Source organism: Mixophyes fleayi, chromosome 1 (assembly GCF_038048845.1).
Source record: "Mixophyes fleayi isolate aMixFle1 chromosome 1, aMixFle1.hap1, whole genome shotgun sequence".
In the NCBI taxonomy this organism is placed as follows: Eukaryota; Metazoa; Chordata; class Amphibia; order Anura; family Limnodynastidae; genus Mixophyes; species Mixophyes fleayi.
The window spans coordinates 9,820,199-9,842,429 of NC_134402.1; the positions used below are offsets into that span (position 1 = coordinate 9,820,199).

At 42.8% G+C, this 22,231-nt stretch overlaps 1 protein-coding gene across 1 annotated transcript; it reads right to left on the reverse strand.

The window, feature by feature from the left end:
- Positions 1-1,403: 1,403 nt before the first annotated feature.
- LOC142102770 (uncharacterized) lies at positions 1,404-13,896 on the reverse strand. The gene is made up of 4 exons (XM_075187363.1): positions 13,130-13,896; positions 11,074-11,263; positions 10,900-10,978; positions 1,404-3,988 (listed from the first exon to the last, which is right to left on the reverse strand). Exons 3-4 carry the CDS (start codon positions 10,931-10,933, stop codon positions 2,373-2,375), a joined length of 1,650 nt encoding a protein of 549 aa, XP_075043464.1. The 5' UTR covers positions 10,934-10,978; positions 11,074-11,263; positions 13,130-13,896; the 3' UTR covers positions 1,404-2,372.
- Between the last annotated feature and the right edge of the window lie 8,335 nt (positions 13,897-22,231).

Sequence of the window (22,231 nt, forward strand, 5' to 3'; positions counted from 1 at the left end):
ATGTGGAACAAACATTACATCTCGGCTTCAAGTAAATTACCATGTAAAGCAATAGAGTAGACAAGACAAGATTATAATATTACACTACCACCCTCTTAATCTCCCTACTGTCACGGAGTATCTGGACAGAAGATCACCTGCGGGTATTGGCGCTGTAACGTTAGGAGGCGCAGAGTCTAACACGCCGCCAGTCTTCACCAGGGACCCCTGCAAAGGAGTTTGGATTTTGCGGCAAACGACGTGCAGGTCGCGGCGCTCCCAGGAAGCTACCAGCAAGGTGGGCGGTGAACAATCGTGGTCGTACAGGCTGTGGTCAAAACCGTGCGGACAAGCGAGGTACCAATCAGAGAGCAAAGCGAAGTCAACTAGCCAAAGGTCAAAACCGGGTAATACAGCACGAATCCAAGGAGAACCAAAAGCCGGGTCGGTACACAGGGAGAGAACCTGGAGGCAAGGGTACATAAAGGGAAGCTGGAGGCTAGGGGACCTAGTTACTCTGGCACCCTAATGGTGCCAGAGCCTGCTATATATAGAAGAAAGTGGGCCCTCTTTGGTGGACAGTGGGGCGGCGGTTAGTAGCGCTGACCGCCGAGAGGAAGTCGGGATGCACGTCCCGTTGCCACGCATGCACCAGACAATGGCCGGAAAGCCTAGCAACAGGATACTCCTGCAGGAGAGAGGCGTCTGTCCCCGGCAATCGATGGGGGCGCGGGGACAGCGCCTGACACCTATTTTACCCTATTACCACCCTCTACACAGCTAACACAAGACACCAAATCTCTGACCAACAAAGTTGTGTGACTGAGCATACAGCTCGCTAAATACTTTTTAACCATTGTATTCAAGCTGGACAAATATTCAATATGATGTAGCAATTACCCTTGTGTATCAAACCATTGTCCCATAGATTGTAAGCTTGCGAGCAGGACCCTCTTAGCTCTCTGTATGTATGTATTACCCAGTATTGTTTTATTACTGTTTGTTGCCAATTGTAAAGCACTACGGAATCTGTTGGGGCTATATAAATAAATGATGATGACGACTACATATCACCTTGTCATAATGTACAATGAATATCTTCCAGACGTGATGTGTAATCAAAAATACAACACTATGTTTTAAAACATATACTATATATAGTGAATCAGTGTTTTTGTATTTTTGATTACACATTTTGCTCGCAAAACATCTCCCACTAGCAACATGTATATTTACCCCCTACATAAAATCTGATATCTAACAAGATCTGAACTACAAATTAACACGACCCACAATCTGTACAATAAAAGAATATGATTTATCGTCTGCATGAGAGCGAGAAGAAATTACATATGCATTTTGTTTATTCATATTCCTTATCTTTCATTAGGATTTACATGAAGATGAAATTACACATACAACAATTAAATGGGGGCAAATATTTAATTGAACAGAATTCACAAGGTTTCACCCATGTTTTGCTTCAAGATAAATTAAATCAGCAAGAATTAGTTGTGACAATGCATATACATTTAATTTACAAAATAAAACTTATGTGCTGTCAACGTTTTTAGCAGTTCTATTTTTAAAGCAACATAGTAAATATAAAAGTTGTGGGATTCTGCTTAGATAGACCTCTTGTGGTCACAAACCACAACGCACATTCAGAACAGAAATATGTCTGTATGACTTCTCCAGTGTCTAAGTTCTGAAATATGTCTAAATACTTCCCATCTGGAGCATGAATATGGTCTCTCTCCTCTGAATTCTGATATCTAACACCTTCTACATCATATGTAAAACATTTTGCATATAATTTGGAACGTGTTGGTTTCTCTGCTTTGTGGCTTCTCTGATGTGCAACAAGATGTGACTTCTGTGTAAACATTTCACATAATAATCAGAGCAGTATGGTCTTAGTGCTGTGAGAATTATCTGAGGTGCAACAAGTTCTGAAGTACTTATAAACCGATTCCAACAAAAAAATAATGAACATGGGCTCTATCCTGTATGACTTCTTTTCTATCACTATTGTGATGCACAAGTTCTGCACGTGTAATACATTTCCCAAATTCACAGCATTATTATGACTTCTCATCTGTATGACTTCAATGATGTACAAGGTGTGAATTATATCCCACTCATTTTCAGAGCACAAATATGGTATCCCTCCTGTATAGCTTCTCTGATGTACAAGCACTCTTTTATATCTGAAACCCTTTCCACATTTAGAGCATTAACATGGTTTCTGTTCTGTATGATTTATCCAATAGACATCAAGATCTACATTACATCCCAAAAAATTACCACAATAAGTGCATCAATATTATCTCTCTCATGTATGACTTCTCTGATGTACAAGTACTGCATTATATGTAAAACATTTCCCACATTCAGCGCAAGAATGACTTATCAAATTTATGACATCTCTGATGTCTAGCAAGGTGTGAATTAAGCATGAAACATTTCCCACATTCAGAGCATGAATATGGTCTTTCTCCCGTATGACTTCTCTGATGTCTAATAAGTTCTGAAACACAATTGAAATATTTCGCACATTCAGAGCAATATGGTTTCTCTCCCATGTGAACTCTCTGATGTATAACAAGTTCTGAATGAAATGTATAACATTTCCCACATTCAGAGCAAGGAAATGGTTGGTCTCCTGTGTGAATTCTCTGATGTTTAACAAGTTGTGATTTACATGTAAAACATTTCTCACACTTGGAGCAAGAATATGGTTTCTCTCCTGTATGACATCTCTGATGTACAACAAGTTCCGAATTATATTTACACCCTTTCCCACATTCAGAGCATGAATATGGGTACACTCCTGTGTGAATAATTTTATGTGCAGTAAGAAGTGAATTACATGTAAAACCTTTTCCACATTCAGAGCATGAATAAGGTTTCTCCCCTGTGTGAATTCTCTGATGTCTTACAAGATCTGAATTAGATTTAAAACATTTTCTACATTCAGAGCAAGGATATGGTTTCTCTCCTGTGTGAATTCTTTGATGTGTAATAAGTTCTGAATTAAATGCAAACCCTTTCCCACATTCAGAGCAAGAAAACGGTTGGTCCCCTGTGTGAATTCTCTGATGTCTAACAAGTTCTGAATTCGATTTAAAACATTTCCCACATTCAGAGCAAGAATATGGTCTCTCTCCTGTGTGACTTCTTCGATGTCTAATAAGATATGCATTATCTCTAAAAGATTTCCCACACTCAATGCAATAATATGGTTTCTCTCCTGTATGACTTCTCTGATGTTTAACAAGTTCTGAATTACGTGTAAAACATTTCTCACATTCTAAACAAGAAAATGGTTTCTCTCCTGTATGGCTTCTATGATGACTGAGTAAAAGTGATTTTTTGACAAAACATTTCCCACATTCTGAGCAGGACCAAGATTTGTTTGCAGTGTGATTGCCTTTTCCCATCTTCTGGTGTTTAACTGAGTGTAACCGGTTAAAAAAAAAATCGTCATTGTTGGAAGAAGATCCTGATTTCTCCTCAATATGAATAGATGTATATTGTGTATGATCTGTGGGTGTATAAATGTTGTCTGTGAGGGCACCTATTTCACATGAGACCGTTTCTGTTTTAATATGAGTATATGTATATTGTGTTTGATCCGTGGGTGTATAAATGTTGGCATCTGTGAGGGTTTCACCATCACATGAGACTGATTCTTCCTTAACATATGTAGATATATACTGTGTATCATCTGTACATGTATACATGTCAGTGTCTTTGAAGGTTCCTTCATCACATGAGACTGATTCCTCTTTAATATGAGTAGATATATATTGTGTATGATCTGTGGATGTATAAATGTTGGCATCTGTGAGGGTTCCACCATCACATGAGACTGATTCTTCCTTAACATATGTAGATGTATACTGTGTATGATCTGTGGATGTATAAATGTTGGTGGCTGTGAGGCTTCCTCCAACACACAAGACTGATTCCTCCTTAATATGAGCAGATGGATGTTTAGATTGTTCTGTTGGGGGAAAAAATGTATGGTGGTTATATTATAAAATGTCATGTTATCTTTATTACTAATCACATCATATAACAGTACCAATCCAGCTGTTTATCTATAAACATCACAATAATAATAATAAGGTATTTCAGTATAGGAGATTCCTATTTTATATTAAAATGTCCGAAAACCCCCAACTAAGGACGTTCCAGGCATTTTCGGTTAAAACCACCAAAAGCCCAAACTCTCATAAGCAGTAACGGTACTCCCACAGCATTTGGTTACCTTCAACAATGTCACACTAACTGTAAGGTGGTGATCACTTTTTGGTTCTGAAACTGGAGGCGAGGAGTCTAACACACCCCTGGTCTTCACCAGGGACCACCGCAAAGAAGTTTGGCTACAGCTGCAAGGGACGGACAGGTCGCGGTTCTCCAGAACAGCCACAAGCAAAGCAGATGAAGAATGGTCAGGCAAAACGGGTCAGAACTGAGTGGGCAGAAACAGTACCGAATCAGAATCCGACGATTCAGGACAAGCCAAAGGTCAAGTTCTACAAGAGTAATTCAAGTCAGGGAGAATCTAAAGAATAGTCAGGAGAATAGCCAAAGTCAGGAACCAAAGACAATGGGAGTTAGCACACTGGAACGGTGTAGCACTGGTAGGAACCAAATACTCTGAACCCTTAAATAGAGAGGGGCAGTGGCAGAGGGACAAGCAGCAGGTGGCCGTTCCGAAGCAGATGTGGAGGGACAGCGCCTGACAGTACCCCCTCCCTTTCTCACAATGCAAGGAGTATTCGGTCAATGTTTATAGAAGTCTTCCAATAGACAAGGAGCATGCGGATACTTCTATTTCTCCCATGATCTTTCTTCTGGACCGAAACCCTTCCAAAAGACAAGAAACTGAAGTTGACCATGAAAAAAGAGAAAATCCAGAAAGCGACTGACCTCATATTACAAGCCAGAGATAGTTGGAATTGGAGCAGGCCGAGTAGATTCCTGGAAAAATTTGTTGAGTACCAGGGACATATGGAAAAAATTATGTACCTTAAGGGAAGTAGGTAAATGGAGCTTGTAGGTTAACTGATTAATAACTTGTATAATACGGAATGGACCGATAAACCGAAGTGCAAACTTCATGGAAGGAACTTTAAGCTTCAAGTTGCGTGTAGAGAGTCAGAATTTATCTCCAATGTGGAGAACAGGAAACATCTTCCGGCAACCATCAGCCACCAATTTGTAATGAGAGGAAGATTCCAAGAGCTTGGTTCTAGTCCAGATATGATAAAAATTGCGCTTCAAGGTATCCCCGGAATTAGGAACAAATGTAGGAAGCATGGGATTCTGACTGAACACGATGAAGAAGGGGAAGAACTGGAGGATTTGTGGATGTTATTGTTGTGAGAAAACTCGACCCAAGGTAGAAGGGCACTCTAATCTGACTGATCTTTAGAAGAAAAAGTTCTAGGTCCTGCTTGATACATTGCGTCTGCCCATTGGTCTAAGGGTGGAATCAAGAGGAAAATTTTAAGTCAATTCCCAAGTGTTTGCAAAATACTCACCAGAAGGCAGACACAAATTGCACGCCTCCATCTGAGATAATTTCCCGTGGGCAACCATGAAGCCGAAAGATTTCCTTGATAAATACAATTTAGTCCAATTCAGAGGCCAAGGTTAGACCTTTTAGTAGTGCTACATTTTGGAAAAACAATTCATTAGTACTCAGATAGTGTTATAGCCATGACTCACAGGTAGATAGGCGGTGAAATCCATTGAAATGCTGGAAAAGGGGCTGTCAGGAATGGGTAAAGGAAGGAGTAACCCCAAGGTTGGATGTGTGAAACCTTATGCTGGGCACAAGTGTCACGAGCAGACTCAAAACTGCGAATGTCTTGCCAGAGTGTAATCCACCTATATTGATGCAACCGAAAAGCAAGTCTTCTTAACCCCAGGATGGCCGGAAAATTTGCCATTATGTGCACACTGTAAAGCTTTGACACAAAGGTGTGGATCGAAATAGGAAGAGCCAATGGGAGTAGTCTTAGTTCGAGTTAAGGCCACAATGTTAGTAGGTTTGAAAATAGGTCACAGTTCTGAAACTGCAGAGAGATCAGAGATATCAATGGAGCGAGAAAGTGCGTCAGCTTGAGAAGTTCTGAACCAGAGATGTAAGGTAAGGATAAAATTGAACCGAAAGAAAAATGATGACAAACGGGCATATCAGGGACTAAGGCACTGGGCAGTGCGTAAAAAGGTGAGGTTTTTGTGATCCGTGTAGATGAAGCCATTCTTCTAGTGCAGATGTAATGGCCGATAACTTCTTATTGCCAATTACGTAGTTCTTTTCACTGGGTGAGAATTTCCTGGAAAAAAAACCCACAGGTATGCCACCTTGCAGGGGAATTTTCTTGAGCATACCTACAGAGGAAGCATCAACTTCAAGAAAAAATGGTTTAAGTTGATCAGATTGTCTTGGGATCAGAGCAGAGGAGACTGCCTTCTTAAGGGATACAAAAGCCGCTATAGCCTCCAGAGGCCATTGTTTGGGATTGGTGGTTTTGCATGTGAGACTAATAATAGATGAGATAAGGCTAGAAAAACCTTGTATGAACTACCAATAGTAATTCATGAAACCGTTGAATGGTTGAACCGCCTTTAATCCTTGAGGATGAGGCCAATTGATAATAGCAGAGACCTTATCCAGATCCATCTGTAGGCCAGAACCAGAGACTAAATATCCCAGAAATTGGAACTTGAGAGATATGAAACAGGCATTTCTCCAATTTAAAATATAGATGATGTTGTTGTAGGCGAGTAAGAATTTACTTCCCATGAGAGTGATGGGAATGGAGATCTTGTAACAAGATCAAGATATCATCGAGATACACAACTACAGAATGAAACGCGAGGTCTCAGAATATTTCGCTAAAGAAAGCCTGAAAGACCACTGGGGCATTGCAAAATCCCGAAAGGCATAACTAGGTATTCATAATGCCCATCTTGTGTTTTAAAGACAGTTTTCCATTCATCTCCTTAGCGTATACGAATGAGATTATAAGATCCACAGAGGTCCAATTTGGAAAAGATCTTGGCACTACTGATCCGATCAAAAAGTTTGTGTCATAACAATAGGGTTTCCGGAATCTGTCTTGGGACCGTGGGGACTACCTGTGGCAGGAGTGAAGTGGAAACCAGGAGGCCGGTTGAAGGTCTTGTTCATAGAAGGAGGATGTGCTCTATTTCTGTGTGCCAGATGTCAGGAGGAGGAATACTGGACTGGTTTTCGAACTGGAATAAACAACTGGAACCTGAACCAGGTGGACTGAAACCTGTAAGCAGGAACAGTGGAACTGAACCCACGGCTAGAGACTCAGTACCCCCAAGGATTTCAGACAATTATAGTACCAAGGCTGGGACTGGGAAGGCTCAGAACTCAGGCAGCGGATTATCACGGGTGACTACCTCCTGAACTGTATGAATCTGGAACTGGCCGCAGAAACCTACTACGCTAAATAGTCAGTAGATGAGTCAGAGAAATAGGCTCAAGAGAGCTGGATCCCCACAAGGGGTGAAAGCTGGAAACTGAACAGCAGCAGTTCGAATGAATCTCAATCCACACAAAGTGTAAATGGCTGAAGTCTATACTACAGCAGGCAGAATGAAGCTGAATTCACACAAAGGGTTAATGGCTAAAGACTATGCAGCACCAGGCAGAATGAGAAACAAACAGCCAGCAAAAGTATTAAGCTGGAAAGTGTTGAACTGGCAATTAGCTGAGTGTAGAAGGTGACTTTTATTGTCTGCAGATGGAGCTAATTGGTGAAGTCAGGTGCTCAGAATAGTCAGGATGTAGCAAAATGTCTCACCCAAGATGACAGCCTCCAGTGTAGCAGACAGAAGTCACGCTTTGTCCCAGGATTTAGAATGCTGCATTCTCACAGGAAGGAGATTCATGACATCTTGGAGATAAGGAGCAGAGGGTAGCGGTTCTTAATGGCGATGGCGTTTAAATGACGATAGTCAATGCAAGGACGGAGAGGGTCACTTCTTTCTTCTTAACAAAAAATAAACCTGCACCTGGAGATGAAGATTTCATAACAAAGTCACATTCCAAGTTTTCAGAGATGTACTGAGACATGGCCTGAGTCTCAGGCAGAGCCTGGGTTTCCCAGGTATCAGGACAATGGGACAGTCCCATGGACGATGAGGAGGCAATCTCTCAAAGGCATTCTTGTTGAACACATCATGAAAAGAATCATAAATCGCAGGCAGGAAGGGCTCCGAGGAGATGACATGCAAGTGGTGATGGATTTGGTGGCCTTAACAGAGGCGAGGCATTGTGTATGACAAATAGGTCCCCAAGAAGTTACATGTGCGTGGTTCCAGTCAAACTGAGGGAAGTGGGTTCTTAGAAACGGTAAACATAAAATGATAGGGTTAATGGACTAGGGCAACAACAAGAAACTAATGCGTTCTGAATGTAAAAATCCTACCTGCAGCCAGACAGATAGGGTGACGCTGGTAATGGAGTCATTGGAGACATGGTTCCCATCGACAACAGTGAGGGATAATGGCTGTGGCAAGGACTGTAAAGGCAGATGGAATACCAAAACAAGAGCAAAGGTGATAAAGTTCCCGGAGGAGCCGAAATCCAAAAAGCCAGATGTAAATATGGACCAACTAGGAGTGTCCAAAGTGACAGGCATCAAAAATTCTGATCTTTTTGAGGAACATGGAGAGGTTCTCCACACTCCTAGTTCGGCCTCCCTGTTACCGACTAGGAAAGAGAGTTTCCTGGTCTCTTGGAGCAAATGGAAAGAAGATGTCTGGATTCTTCACAATAAATACAAAGCTTGTTTTTAAATCATCTTTAACGCTGCTCAGGAGTAAAACGGGAGCGGCCGAGTTGCAATGGCTCCTCAGGACAGAGGACCGGATTCTGGAACCGGGAAGCAAGAAGTGGAGTAAAACGTTGAGAACGGTCCCTCTACTGGGTACGTTCTCTAAAGAGTAGATCCACTCTGATACAAAGATAGATAAGAGAATCCTGATTAGGAGAAAGTTCTCTAGAGACCAATTTATCTTTAATCCAATCAGAGAGGCACTGCCAAAATGTCGCCACCAGTGCCTCGTTGTTCCATTTCAACTCGGAGGCAAAGCTACGAACAGCACACTGCCCTACTGGAAAGGTACCTTGGCGGAGATTTAATAAACAAGAAGCTGCAGAAGAGACAGGTCCGAGTTCATCAAAATTCTTGCGGAAGGTCTCATTGAAAGTAGTGAAGAATAGGGTAGTCGTGTTCCCTGAGAGGCAAGGCCCACACCAAGGCCTGACCAGAGAGCAAAGAAATAATAAAAGCCACCTTGGCCCTTTCAGAGGAGATGCTCTCTGGTTTCCATTCAAACTGAATGGTGAATTGATTGAGAAATCCTCTGCACTTCTTGCGGTCTCCGCCATACTTCCAAGGGGGTGGAATACGGAGGTTTTTAGAAGTGACAGGGGACCCCCAGCAAGGAAGTTTGGATTTAGCTGCGAGGGATGCGCAGGTTGCAGTTCTCCAGAACAGCCACTACCAAAACAGATGCAGAATGGTCAGGCAATCAGGGTCAGAACAAAGTGGGCAGAAACAGTACCGAATCATAATCAGAGTGTATCATCAGGACAAGCCAAAGGTCAAGTTCCATGAGAGTAATTCAAGCCAGGAAGAATCCATAGAATAGTCAGGCGAATAGCCGAAGTCAGGAGCCAAAGAAAATGGGAGTTAGCACACTGTAACGCTGGGGCAATGGTGGGTACCAAATGATCCATTTAAATAGAGAGGGGCAGTGGCAAACTAACAGCGGCAGTAACAACACCAGCCACCGCTGGGTTCTGAATCGCATCCCGTTGCCTAGCATGTGCCCTGAAGCCGGCCAGCCGGAGGTATCGAGGCTGGTTGCTGTGTAACCAGACGTCGGTGGACGAGCATCAGGCCAAAACGCATCACATCAACAATTTAGCATGTTCCTGTCCCACTCTACTCTTACACATAAACCAGATGAGCTTGGCTATTACGGAAGGAACCAGTTTAATCATCAGGGTGAAGTGCCCCTTAGTGTCTGATAGCACTGAAATTGTGTTGGGAACTGTTTGAAAAAGGTGCTGCAGGTCTCCTAAAAATGAGGGAGGGCCCTGATTATTAGTGTTATCTGCTTATAGCTAAGCTCATTAATACATAGGCTTCCCCTTTCGAATTACTTTCCATAAATCACTCTCCCTCTTCTCTGACACCCTGGGATCCTGTCCCCTGACACTTTACCCTGCTTAACATAAAAGCACAAAATTATATTGGAGTTTTTCTTCTTTTTATGGTATTTTTTATTTTGTGGAAAAACAGAGGAATAATAAACACCACATTTTCCCAAAAAAATAATCACTGAAAACCATATTATACTGGACTTTCATCTGTTGTATATATTTGATGTGCATTTGTAATATAAAATCTCACATTAATCACATGTAACAATCTATGTATACACATATGGCCTGATTCATTAAGAAACTTAGGCAAGAGATTGAGTAAGTTTTCTTACTTAAATTTTCTGGACAAAACCATATTGCCATGCAAGGTGTGCAAATTTGTTTATTATTTTGCACATAAATTAAATACTGGCTGTTTTTACATGTAGCACACAAATTATTGATAACTTACTTGTACACTGAAATTTAAAGTTGATATTTATGAGCTACATGAAAAACAGCCAGTATTTAACTTATGTGCAAAATAATAATCTAATCTGCACCTCTTATACTGCAACATGGTTTTGTCCAGAAAATTTAAGTAACAAAACTTACTCAATTTCTTGCCTAAATTCCTTAATGAATCAGGCCCATAGTGATAAAATATGCTACATACACAGACAGGATTGGATTAAGCCTCCTCTTACCCAGTGATGTGAGTGGCTGTTGATTCTCCATCATCACGTCCTTGTACAGACCCTTGTGTCCTTCCAAATACCCCCCTTCCTGCAGGGAGAAATAGACAGTGACATCATCACACATTATAGGACCCTGACACATCCCCTGTTGTTACTGTACAATGTCCCGTTACTAACAGTCACCTCTCCAGTCAGCAGCTGAATGATCTTGGTGGTGACTTCCAGGATCTTCTGGATATTGTCTCTCTCATATATCAGTGAGTGAGATGGAGGCACCGTGATGGGGTTCTGGGTCCTGCTCAATCCTCCTGAACCGGGAACAGCTGCTGAGTGTCTCACACTCTCCGGATGTCGCCTTCACTACTGTGCAACCCTGTTTATTGACAGACATTATTACCCCTATGTACAAACTGGACTAGACTTCCTATACTAGTGCCTACAGCCCAGGTGGTAATGAAAATATTATAACATTCTAGGTAAGGGAGAGCACAATGGCACAGTGGTTAGTACTGCTGCCTCACTGGGTTGGGGCCATGGACTTGATTTTACCTGGGGCTCTACCTGTGTAAAGTTTGTACATTCTTATGACAATATTGGACCTTCGTTTGTGTGGTCAAGAATTTACACTGTAGCTTCCAATGGGAGAAGGATTGATGTGAATAATTAAACACTCGCTGTACAGCACTGTGAACACAGTGGAGCTATATAAACAATAATAAATGAATAAGAGATATCACTGTGACAAGTCCCTGTTTTATTCATAGAGATATGTGATGTCATTGTTACGTTCCCAGAATACCTCACTTCTCTCACCTTATTTCAAGCCATCCTTTATCTCTATTCTGCCCATAGTTTCCCCACAATATACGTCTACTTCTACTCTCCCTATGTACGCTATAAGCGGAATTATACTAGATGAATAGTATAAATAACAGATAATGTGTAGGGGGCTAGTTATGAAGGAGAACGGGGTTTCCTGTGGAGGAATATAGAGAGCAGGAGCCGCAGGGCTAAAGGCTTGAGCCCCAAATGAAGTCTGGGAGATTCTAGGTACTGTTAGTATCCCTCATCTGTGGAGAGGAGCGAGTGAGTGGGATTATAGGGGATCAGAAACGGCTTCAACCACTCAGAACCCTGGTTAGGTTGGGCTTTGAATGCCAATAAGCCAATCTTGAAGCAGCTTCCTATCATACCAGCAGCCAGTGAAGGGAGTGGAGAACACGTGATGTCATTTTACCAGAAGCAAAGGAAAGGGGCCCTGGAGATCTAGTTTCATATGATATAAAAGTCAGCAAGTAGTGTAGTCTCCAGTGGGAGCAGCCAGTAGAATACTTGGTTGTACAAGGAGACTTATTAGTTACAGGCAGAGGGAGGTTATATTACCACTGTACAGGTCACTGGTAAGACCTTCTCCAACTACTGTGTACATGTCTGCATGTCCTATCTCCAAAAAATCATTAATGAAATAGAAAATACTCTCAGAAGGGCCACACAACAGTGGTACATGGACTCCATAGTAAACCAGGAAAGACTTGTAGAGTTGAACATGTATAGCTGAGAGGGGAGAAGGGACAGAGGTGAAATAACAGAGAAACATCAATTCAGGCATGCAGTATTTACACAAAAAAGGAAATTTAGGACAAAGAGAGAGGAAATTGGAGGAAGACTGAACGATAACATAAAGACTTCTTTTTTCACAGAGTGGGTCCTCTATATAATAAGAATACTCCCCTATGTCATAAACTGTGGGCTGAGATCTGTCTTATTTCTCTTCATTTATCACAGTACTGACCTCTTTCCTCTATATTATAATAATCCTGCATGTGATAAACACTTTGGGCAAGAGTTACTAAGCTGCAGGTTTGAAAAAGTGGGGATGTTGCCTATAGCAACCAATCAGGTTCTAGCTTTCATTTATTTAATACCTTCTACAAAATGATAGCTAGAATCTGATTGGTTGCTATAGGCAACATCCCCACTTTTTCATACCTGCAGCTTAGTAAATCTAGCCCTTTGTGTAAAGATCTCACCATCTTATAGCAGTACTCTTAACTTTTAAAAAAAAATCAATGTGGCCGACTATGAGAATGATCTTGGTAATAAGCCTTTTTACTTGGTGTGTTTCTTAAGGTTAACATTAATGATGCATATGTGTACAGGGTTTGCAGTGTCATGTGACTACCATGACAACCACAGTCACATGACACATGGTGTAGTGAGCAGAGGCTTTGGAACAAACCTGAGTTCAATCTGTTCTGTGCACTGTGAAATTCCCCTTCCTCATTCTCTTCCCTCTACCATCACGACATGCTGAGAGCTGTGAGTTTGTATGAGACCGACAATCATACTTCTCTGCCCTCCAGAGAGATTTTGAAAATGAGATTATTTGCAGGTGAAAAATTATGCAAGCTGAAAGGGTAGTTAATTTGCTGTTTAAAGGGGGAAAACAGCTATGTGGGACTGCCGCTTTAATATCTAACTGTACAAATCATTTTCCTCCATATAAAAACAAACATTAAAACCATAACATAAACTGTTTGTGCCAAGAGCCATCACATTCATCAGATCCCTCTCCTCCATATAATAAAACCCTGCTGGGATTGATCATATTCCTCCTCATATTGCAACCTGCAAACATCCTTCTACTCTATATTATAATCTCCCCCAGTTAGTATCACCCTTTTTGTGTCTCTCCCTTCCCTTTAGGATGTAAGCTCTCATGAGCAGGGCCCTCTTTCCTTGTGTGCTGCTTCTACTTTTCCATCACCCTCTGTACCTCTTGGCCTGCTTCGCTAGCCCTGTTTCCTTAAGCTTTGGCCTTCTTCTCGCTGATTTCTACCATCACTTTCACTATCTGTCAGATATAATCTGATTTGCTTTACCCTGTCACCTGTGTTTGTATATATTTTTGTATCATGTTGTGTCTTGCTTCTGTTTTCTGTATATGTCCTGTACGGCGCTGCGGACCCTTTGTGGTGCCTTATAAGTCAAATATAATAATAATAATAATAAATAATATATAGTCTATTACCATAATAATATTGCAAAACTATATAGACAACTATCTGCAATATAATAATAACCCCCATATCATAAACAGTGTGTGCCAGGAGATGTCTTAGTCAAGATCATATAATACTATAAATACCCATCTCCTCTATATTATAATAATCCCCTTATCATAAACAGAGTGTGCTGGGAGATGTCTTATTTCTCTTCATATATCACTGTCTAAATTTGTCTCTTCTATATAATAATTATATTAACTGTGGGTGGATCCACCTTCCTCCACAGAAACTGGGAATAACTTATTATACAAATGTATTTCTATTATCGGCGGCGGCAAGCCTTGTGTATCATTGTACTGAAAAGGAATAACTAGGTGGAAATAAAATGATAATCACAGCATTTGGTCACAGCCAAAAAGGGGGATGGTATCATCTGCACAACTGTATTCCTTTCTTAGCAGGGCCTCAGCATCCCTTTGTATCCTGTGGAAATGCCCGTTAATGAAGAATAAAGTTTATTGTTAAATTACAGATTACTGTACGGTGTGTCTGAGTCTCAGTTTTAGATGGCTCACTGATCCCTCTGATCAGAATTATTCCCTGGTACTAAACATTGTTATGTAATGATCCCTGTGTTGAAGCGGTTATGTTGGCAAAAGGGAGATCTGTCCTCATTACTAATAAGGGGGAAAATTCATTGAATATGCTCATAAAGTCTTTGTCCACTGGCCAAGTCAAGTCTAGTCCAGATTAGCTGGCTCAGAGCAGTCTACCCCCTCTCTCAGATTGGGCACCCTGCTCCAACATCTACTAGGATTGATGTGGTATTTTAACTGCTTATTTTAATTTATGGCAGGGGTGCTTTGTGCTCTAGATAGAGAGCATATGTAGCTGCAGTGTGTGTACCATCTTGTACTTCCGGATGAACCATCAGTATCAAGACAAACAAATGTATCCAACCACACTGGAACTTCAGAAAATGACCACCTTAATCATACATAACCCCATATTATCATGCATAATCTATATTGAAATTCAACATTTCAAATAACAGGAATGTGCTCTTTAAGTAGTATATATTTAATTCACACAAATCAAAACAGAAAAAGAGCCACCATGAAAGAGAGGCACTACGGGATTACACATCACATGCTCTCCTAGATACAGTGATCCTACTGATTGTAATAAGACCAAAGAGGAAGGGGGGGGGGGGGGCACTCCTTAAAGTATATCATACTGGCCTGCTCTTCAGGAATTCCTGGGAGGTTCCCGAATTTCGGGGAGTCCTGGATGAGCAGGCAAAGCTCCCACATTTGCCGAAATCCACTGCAGTGAATGGAGGGGGCAGAGCTTAATTGCATCAGTAAGCTCTGTGAATGTCATGTATTTTGGCTTTTTATAGTGGGGGCGGATCTATGATTATTGATCCTTAACAGACAAAAACATATTTTAAAAGTTGAATTACTAAAAACATTAAAATTTGTCTGCCAATTTAAACTAAATATAATATTGTTATATTAAATGTATGTGTGTACATTTAGTTCACAATAATAAACTGTAGTACAACCAGAAATTATAATATAGGGTAGTGAGTATAGGGTAGTGAGAGAAGTAGGAGGTGATAAGTGTAAATAACATGAGAGGAGGGGATAGTAGCAGAGGGGAGAGATGGAAAACGAGGAAACATAGAATGGGAGACGTTGAGAGGACAAGAGAGAGAAGTAGGAAGGGAAAAGTGAGGAAGACAGGAGAGGGGAGGATAGTAGAAGAATTGATAGATGGAGAAAGGAGGAGACATAACATGGAAGGGATAGAGAGGGCAGGAGAGAAAAGTAGGAGGAATAAGTGGACAAGACAAGAAAGGAGAGTGGGAATAGGAGCAACGAGAACAGATGGAGAAAGGAGGATATGTAGCACTGGAGGGGTGCATAAGGCAAGAGAGAAGAAGGAAGGTAGAAGTGGAGGAGGCAAGTTGAGAAAACAGAAGAGAGAATGAGAAAGAGGAGCAGAGGGTATGGGTGGAGAGGACAGGAGAGGAAGGAGGAACAATAGGGATGGATGAAGAGGAGAGGAAGGAGGAGCGGAGGGGATGGGTGGAGAGGAAGGAGGAATAGGGATGCATGGAGGGGGGAGGGAGGAGAGGGGAGAGGTGGGGAGAGGGAGGGAGAGGGGGGGAGAGGGAGGGAGAGGGGGGGAGAGGGGGGAGGGAGAGGGAGGGAGAGGGGAGAGGGAGGGAGAGGGGAGAGGGAGGGAGAGGGGAGAGGAGAGGGGAGAGGTAGGGAGGGAGAGGGGAGAGGGAGGGAGAGGGGAGAGGGGGGGAGAGGGAGAGAGAGGGAGGGAGAGGGGAGAGGGAGGGAGAGGGAGGGAGAGGGGAGAGGAGAGGGAGGGAGAGGGGAGAGGAGAGGGGGGGGAGAGGGGGGGAGAGGGAGGGGGAGGGGGAGGGAGGGGGAGGGGGGGAGGGGGGGGGAGGGAGGGGGAGGGAGGGGGAGGGGGGAGGGAGGGGGGACAGGAAAGGAGGAGCAGAAGGGATGGATGGACAGGAGAGGAAGGAGGAGCAGAGGGGATGGATGGAGAGGACAAGTGGAGGGAATGGGTAGAGAGGACAGGAGAGGAAGAAGGAGAGGAGGGAATGGGTGGGAGAACAGGCGAGGAGGAAGAAGGGGAGGAGAGGGACGAGGGGAGAGGATGGGTGGCAGAATAGGAGAGGAAGGAGGAGGGGAGGAGGAAAGGAGAGGAAGGAGGAGGGGAGGAGGAAAGGAGAGGAAGGAGAAGCGGAAGGGATGGGTGGGAGAACAGGAGAGGAAAGAGAAGCGGAAGGGATGGGTGGGAGAATAGGAGAGGAAAGAGAAGCGGAAGGGATGGGTGGGAGAACGGGAGAGGAAAGAGAAGCGGAAGGGATGGGTGGGAGAACGGGAGAGGAAAGAGAAGCGGAAGGGATGGATTGAGATGACAAGAGAGGAAGGACAAGCAGAGGGAAAGGATGGAGAGGACAGGAAAAGCTGAGGGGAAGGATGGAGAGGACAGGAGAGTAAGGGTGAGCAGAGGAGATGGGTGGAAGGACAGGTAGGAGGAAAGAATGAGTGGAGATGACAGGAGAGGAAGGAGAAGCGGAGGGGATGGATTGAGAGGACAGGAGAGGAAGGAGAAGCGGAGGGGATGGATTGAGAGGACAGGAGAGGAAGGAGAAGCGGAGGGGGTGGGAGGACAAGAAAGGAAAAAGGAGCAAACAGAATGGGTGGGAAAACAGTAGAGGAAAGAGGAAGGGATAGGTGGGAGGACAGGAGAGGAAGGAGGAGCAGTGGGGATGGATAGAGTGCACAGGAGAGGAAGGAGGAAATGAGTGGAGAGAACAGGATAACAAAGAGGAGATGGGTAGAGATGAAGGGGAGAGTAAAGGAAATTGGAGAGAAGAATAAATAGGAGCAGAGGGGATAGGATGAGCAGATAGTAGAGAGGAAGGGGAAACAAGAGAGGAGGGGAATGGTGGCGAGCACAGGAGGAAGGAGTTGCGGAGGGACAGGGTAGAAAGGAGAGAAACTAGCAGCAGAATGGATAGGTGGGAGAGAAAGTATATATATATATATATATATATATATATATATATATATATATATATATATATATATATAACCCCTCTCCTCTATGTAAGTATAATATATTATAGAACACGTTACCTCCGTCTTTACACCACATAAAATGGAGAAAGAAACACCCTGGATCACACACCTTCCGCAGCGTCACCTGTTATTACCGGGGATATAGGAATAAACTCTGCAATGTGTCTGGAAGACTATGGTAAAATGGCCGCCGATGCTCTACACAAGATAATGGACGGCGCTCTCCTCTATCGAATATAGAAGTACACACATGTAAGCTACAAAATATTTCCTCTGCTGTAACCTCGCTACCTTTTTCTTTGATGTAACATGACCGCCGAGTCCCCAACCTAATTGAGTCGCAGATGGTCCAGGAAGGCAGCGAGATAACACGAGAGATAATATATTTTTACTTTTATGAGAACATTTGTCCTCGATACAGGACAGCGGCGGCCATTTTCTCATAGTCTCCCAGACACAGTGCAGAGTTACATCCTATATACATCCACAGCAGGTGGCGCTGCGGGAAGTGTGTGACCCCAGGGTGTTTCATTCTTCATTGTATGTAGTGTACAGTGATATATGGTAAGGAATAAGATCCCAGCACACACTGATATGGGGGATTATTATTATATAGAGGAGAGGGGACTGTACAGTGATATATGGTGGGGAATAAGATCCCAGCACACAGTGATATGAGGGATTATTATTATATAGAGGAGAGGGGTCTGTACAGTGATATATGGTGAGGAATAAGTTCCCAGCACACAGTGATATAGGGGATTATTATTATATAGAGGAGAGGGGACTGTACAGTGATATATGGTGAGGAATAAGATCCCAGCACACACTGATATGGGGGATTATTATTATATAGAGAAGAGGGGTCTGTACAGTGATATATGGTGAGGAATAAGCTCCCAGCATTGGAAATACGAAGGTTCTTAGGTAGTAGAAGTTTGAAACAAACTGGATTTATCACTTGAATGATCCTATACGGACCAATAAAACGAGGAGCGAACTTCATAGATGGAACCTTCAAACGAATATTTTTGGTTGATAACCAAACACGATCTCCGATTTTCAGTGGTGGAATAGCCCGTCTCTTTTTATCTGCAAAAGACTTATCTCTGGCAGATGTTTTCTTTAAACAGGTTTTGACCTGAGACCAAATATTTTTGAAGGTCTGACAAACAGTCTCTACAGCAGAGTGGGAGGGAGGGCAGGAAATTCCGGAAAAGACGGATGGTGACCGTAAACCACAAAGAATGGAGTTTTAGAAGATGACTCATGATACATGTTGTTATGAGCGAATTCAGCCCATGGAAGCAACTCTACCCAGTTGTCTTGGTTGGCTGAAGAGAACATCCTTATAAAAGTCTCAAGATCTTGATTGACCCTTTCGGTTTGTCCGTTAGATTGAGGATGGTAGGAGGATGAGAGTGATAATCGGATACCCAAGGTCTTACAGAGGGCCCGCCAGAATCTGGAAACGAATTGTACTCCTCTATCTGAAACAATCTCGGAAGGACATCCATGAATACGGAAGATTTCTTTGATGAAATAATCAGCCAGAGTAGATGAAGAAGGTAAACCGGTCAAAGGAACGAAATGTGCCATCTTCGAAAATCTGTCCACCACTACCCAAATAGTATTACAGTTTTTACTAGGGGGAAGATCAGTAACAAAGTCCATACTAATATGGGTCCACGGCTTGGAAGGAATGGGTAGTGGTTGAAGCAAACCCGCTGGAGTTCTGCGGGGAGTCTTAAACTGGGAACAGAAATCACACGCAGCCACAAAATCTTTGACATCTTTCCTCATAGAAGGCCACCAGTAACTTCGTGAAGGAATTTCAAAGGTCTTGCGTTCACCAGAGTGTCCAGAAAAACGAGAAACCACGAAAGGATTTTATTCCTAAGAGCAGGAGGCACGAGGGTTCTCCCAAATGGTAGCACCTTAGTGGAAGAAGCAGCCAGAGAAACACATTTGGGGTCTAATATAGAGTGGTTGGGACCATCTTCAACGTCTGAGGACGTCACAAAAGCTCGAGATAGGGCGTCTGCTTTTTTATTTTTTGCAGCTGGTTTGAAGGTTATGATTAGTTCAAAACGAGAAAAGAAAAGAGACCATCTTGCTTGACGAGGATTCAAACATTGAGCAGACTGTAAATATGACAAATTTTTATGATCAGTAAAAATTGTCACAGGATGACGAGCTCCCTCCAACAAATATCTCCATTCCTCTAATGCTACTTTTATAGCCAGCAACTCCTTGTCCCCGATGGTATAATTCTTCTCCGCAGGCAGAAGACCCCGAGAGTAAAAGGCACAAGGATGGAATTTTTGTTGCTCCGATCTTTGGGAGAGAATGGCTCCTAAACCAACATTAGAGGCATCTACCTCTAGGAAGAAGGGAAGCGGCACATCAGGCTGTCGAAGAACAGGAGCAGAGGAGAAGTACTCTTTGAGAAACTGGAAAGCTTGAAGAGCCTCAGAGGACCATTGTTTAGTATTGACCCCTTTACGAGTTAGGGCCACAATAGGAGATGCAATCGAGGAAAAATCTTGAATGAAGCGTCTATAGTAATTGGCAAAACCTAAAAAACGCTGAATTGCACGAAGAGTAGTTGGCTGAGGCCAATGTAACACAGCATTCACCTTTTCTGGATCCATCTGGAGACCAACTCCGGAGACAATATATCCCAGAAATGGAATCTGGGGCAACTCGAATGAACATTTTTCTAACTTGCAGAATAATGAATTTTTCCGGAGTCTGGAAAGGACCTCTGCCACATGTTGATGATGAGAAGGCAGGTCCTGCGAAAAGATCAATATGTCGTCCAGATAGACGACGACACAAACATATAACAAGTCCCGGAAGATCTCATTAATGAAACCCTGGAAAACAGCGGGGGCATTACATAACCCGAAGGGCATTACTAAATATTCATAATGCCCGTCTCTGGTGTTGAAAGCTGTCTTCCATTCGTCACCAGACCTGATTCAAATTGAATTGTAGACACCACGAAGATCCAACTTGGTAAAGATTCGGACTCCCTTGATACAATCAAATAACTCAGTAATTAATGGAATGGGATACCGATTTTTGATAGTTATGGCGTTAAGTCCACGGAAATCTATGCAGGGGCGTAATGACCCATCCTTTTTTACGAAGAAAAACCCTGCTCCAGCGGGAGAGGTAGAAGGTCAAATAAATCCTCGCTGGAGATTCTCTTGGATGTATTCAGATGTAGCTTGAGTTTCAGGTAACGAAAGTGGATGCACACGTCCCCTGGGAGGAGTCTTGCCAGGTTGAAGATCAATCGGACAGTCCCACGAACGATGAGGAGGAAGACGTTTAGACTGAGTTTTATCAAATACATCGGCAAAAGAAGCATACTGAGGAGGAAGTCCCGGTGAACAAGGTGAAATGGAGGATTGCTGTATTTTGAGAGGAACGACTTGAGAGAGGCTACGATGATGACATTCAGGCCCCCAAGACGTAACTTGAGGAGTGTGCCAGTCAATCTGAGGAGAGTGACGTTGAAGCCATGGAAGGCCTAATACAATAGGACTGGTAGTAACAGGAAGAATTAAAAATGAAATTTCTTCCTGGTGTAATACACCAATTTGAAGGGTTACTGGAGACGTACTCTGGGTGATGAGACCATTAATAATGCGTGATCCATCGATAGCAATCACAGTAATAGGTATTTTCAAAGTAATCACTGGTAGGGACCATTGATTCACGAGGGATTTAGAAATAAAATTTCCTGCAGCTCCAGAGTCAATAAGTGCTTGGGACTTAAAGGATTTGGTAGCAAAGGAAACTATAACATCAAAAGCACAAACTTTTAATTTCGTAAAACATGGAGAGGACTCCAGGGACCCTAACTTCACCTCTCCAGAACTGGTTAGGGCCTGGCATTTCCCGATTTTTTAGGGCATGAATTGAGCATATGAGTAGAAGCAGCACAATAGATAGAAAGTCTATTTTTTACTCTTCGGTCCCTCTCCTCTGAAGTTAATTTGGAGCGACCTATCTCCATGGGTATCACCGGAGATGAAACTGGGCGAACTTGAGGACTTGAGCGAAGAGGTGCTTTAAATGAAGTTGTTTTTTCAGACTCTCTTTCACGAAATCTCATGTCTACACAGTTACAAAGAGAAATTAAATCTTCTAGAGAAGTAGGTAATTCTTGAGTAGTCAGTGCATCTTTAATTTTATCAGAAAGCCCCTGCCAGAAGGCGGCAATTAACGCTTCAGTGTTCCACTGAAGTTCAGAGGCTAATATCTGAAATTGAATGATGTACTGGCCTACAGAACGAGAACCCTGACGTAGACGGAGGATGCTGGATGCAGCGGAAATAACACGACCAGGTTCATCAAATACACTTCGAAACGTGGAAATAAATTTGGCACTATCTTGTAATAATGGATCATTTCTTTCCCACAGAGGGGAAGCCCATGCGAGAGCTTGTCCGGAAAACAAGAAAATGAGATAGGCCACTCTGGAATGATGAGTAGAGAAATTGTGAGGTTGAAGCTCAAAATGAACTGAGCATTGATTTAGAAAACCCCTGCATGTTTTGGGGTCTCCATCATATTTTGACGGAGTAGGCAGGTGAAGCGTGGAAGCAGTAGACACCTGGGATGGCTCTGGGGAAACGGAGGAAGGCACAGGAGCATCAACAGTAGCTGTGATATTTTGCACAGATGTTCTTTGGGAGGCTA

Excerpts from the sequence above, each read along its gene's own strand:
- LOC142102770 (XM_075187363.1), bottom strand. The coding sequence starts at position 10,933 with ATGATGGAGAATCAACAGCCACTCACATCACTGG. Across the intron at positions 3,989-10,899 it reads ACAGCCACTCACATCACTGG|AACAATCTAAACATCCATCT; the intron begins GTAAGAGGAGGC and ends TTCCCCCAACAG.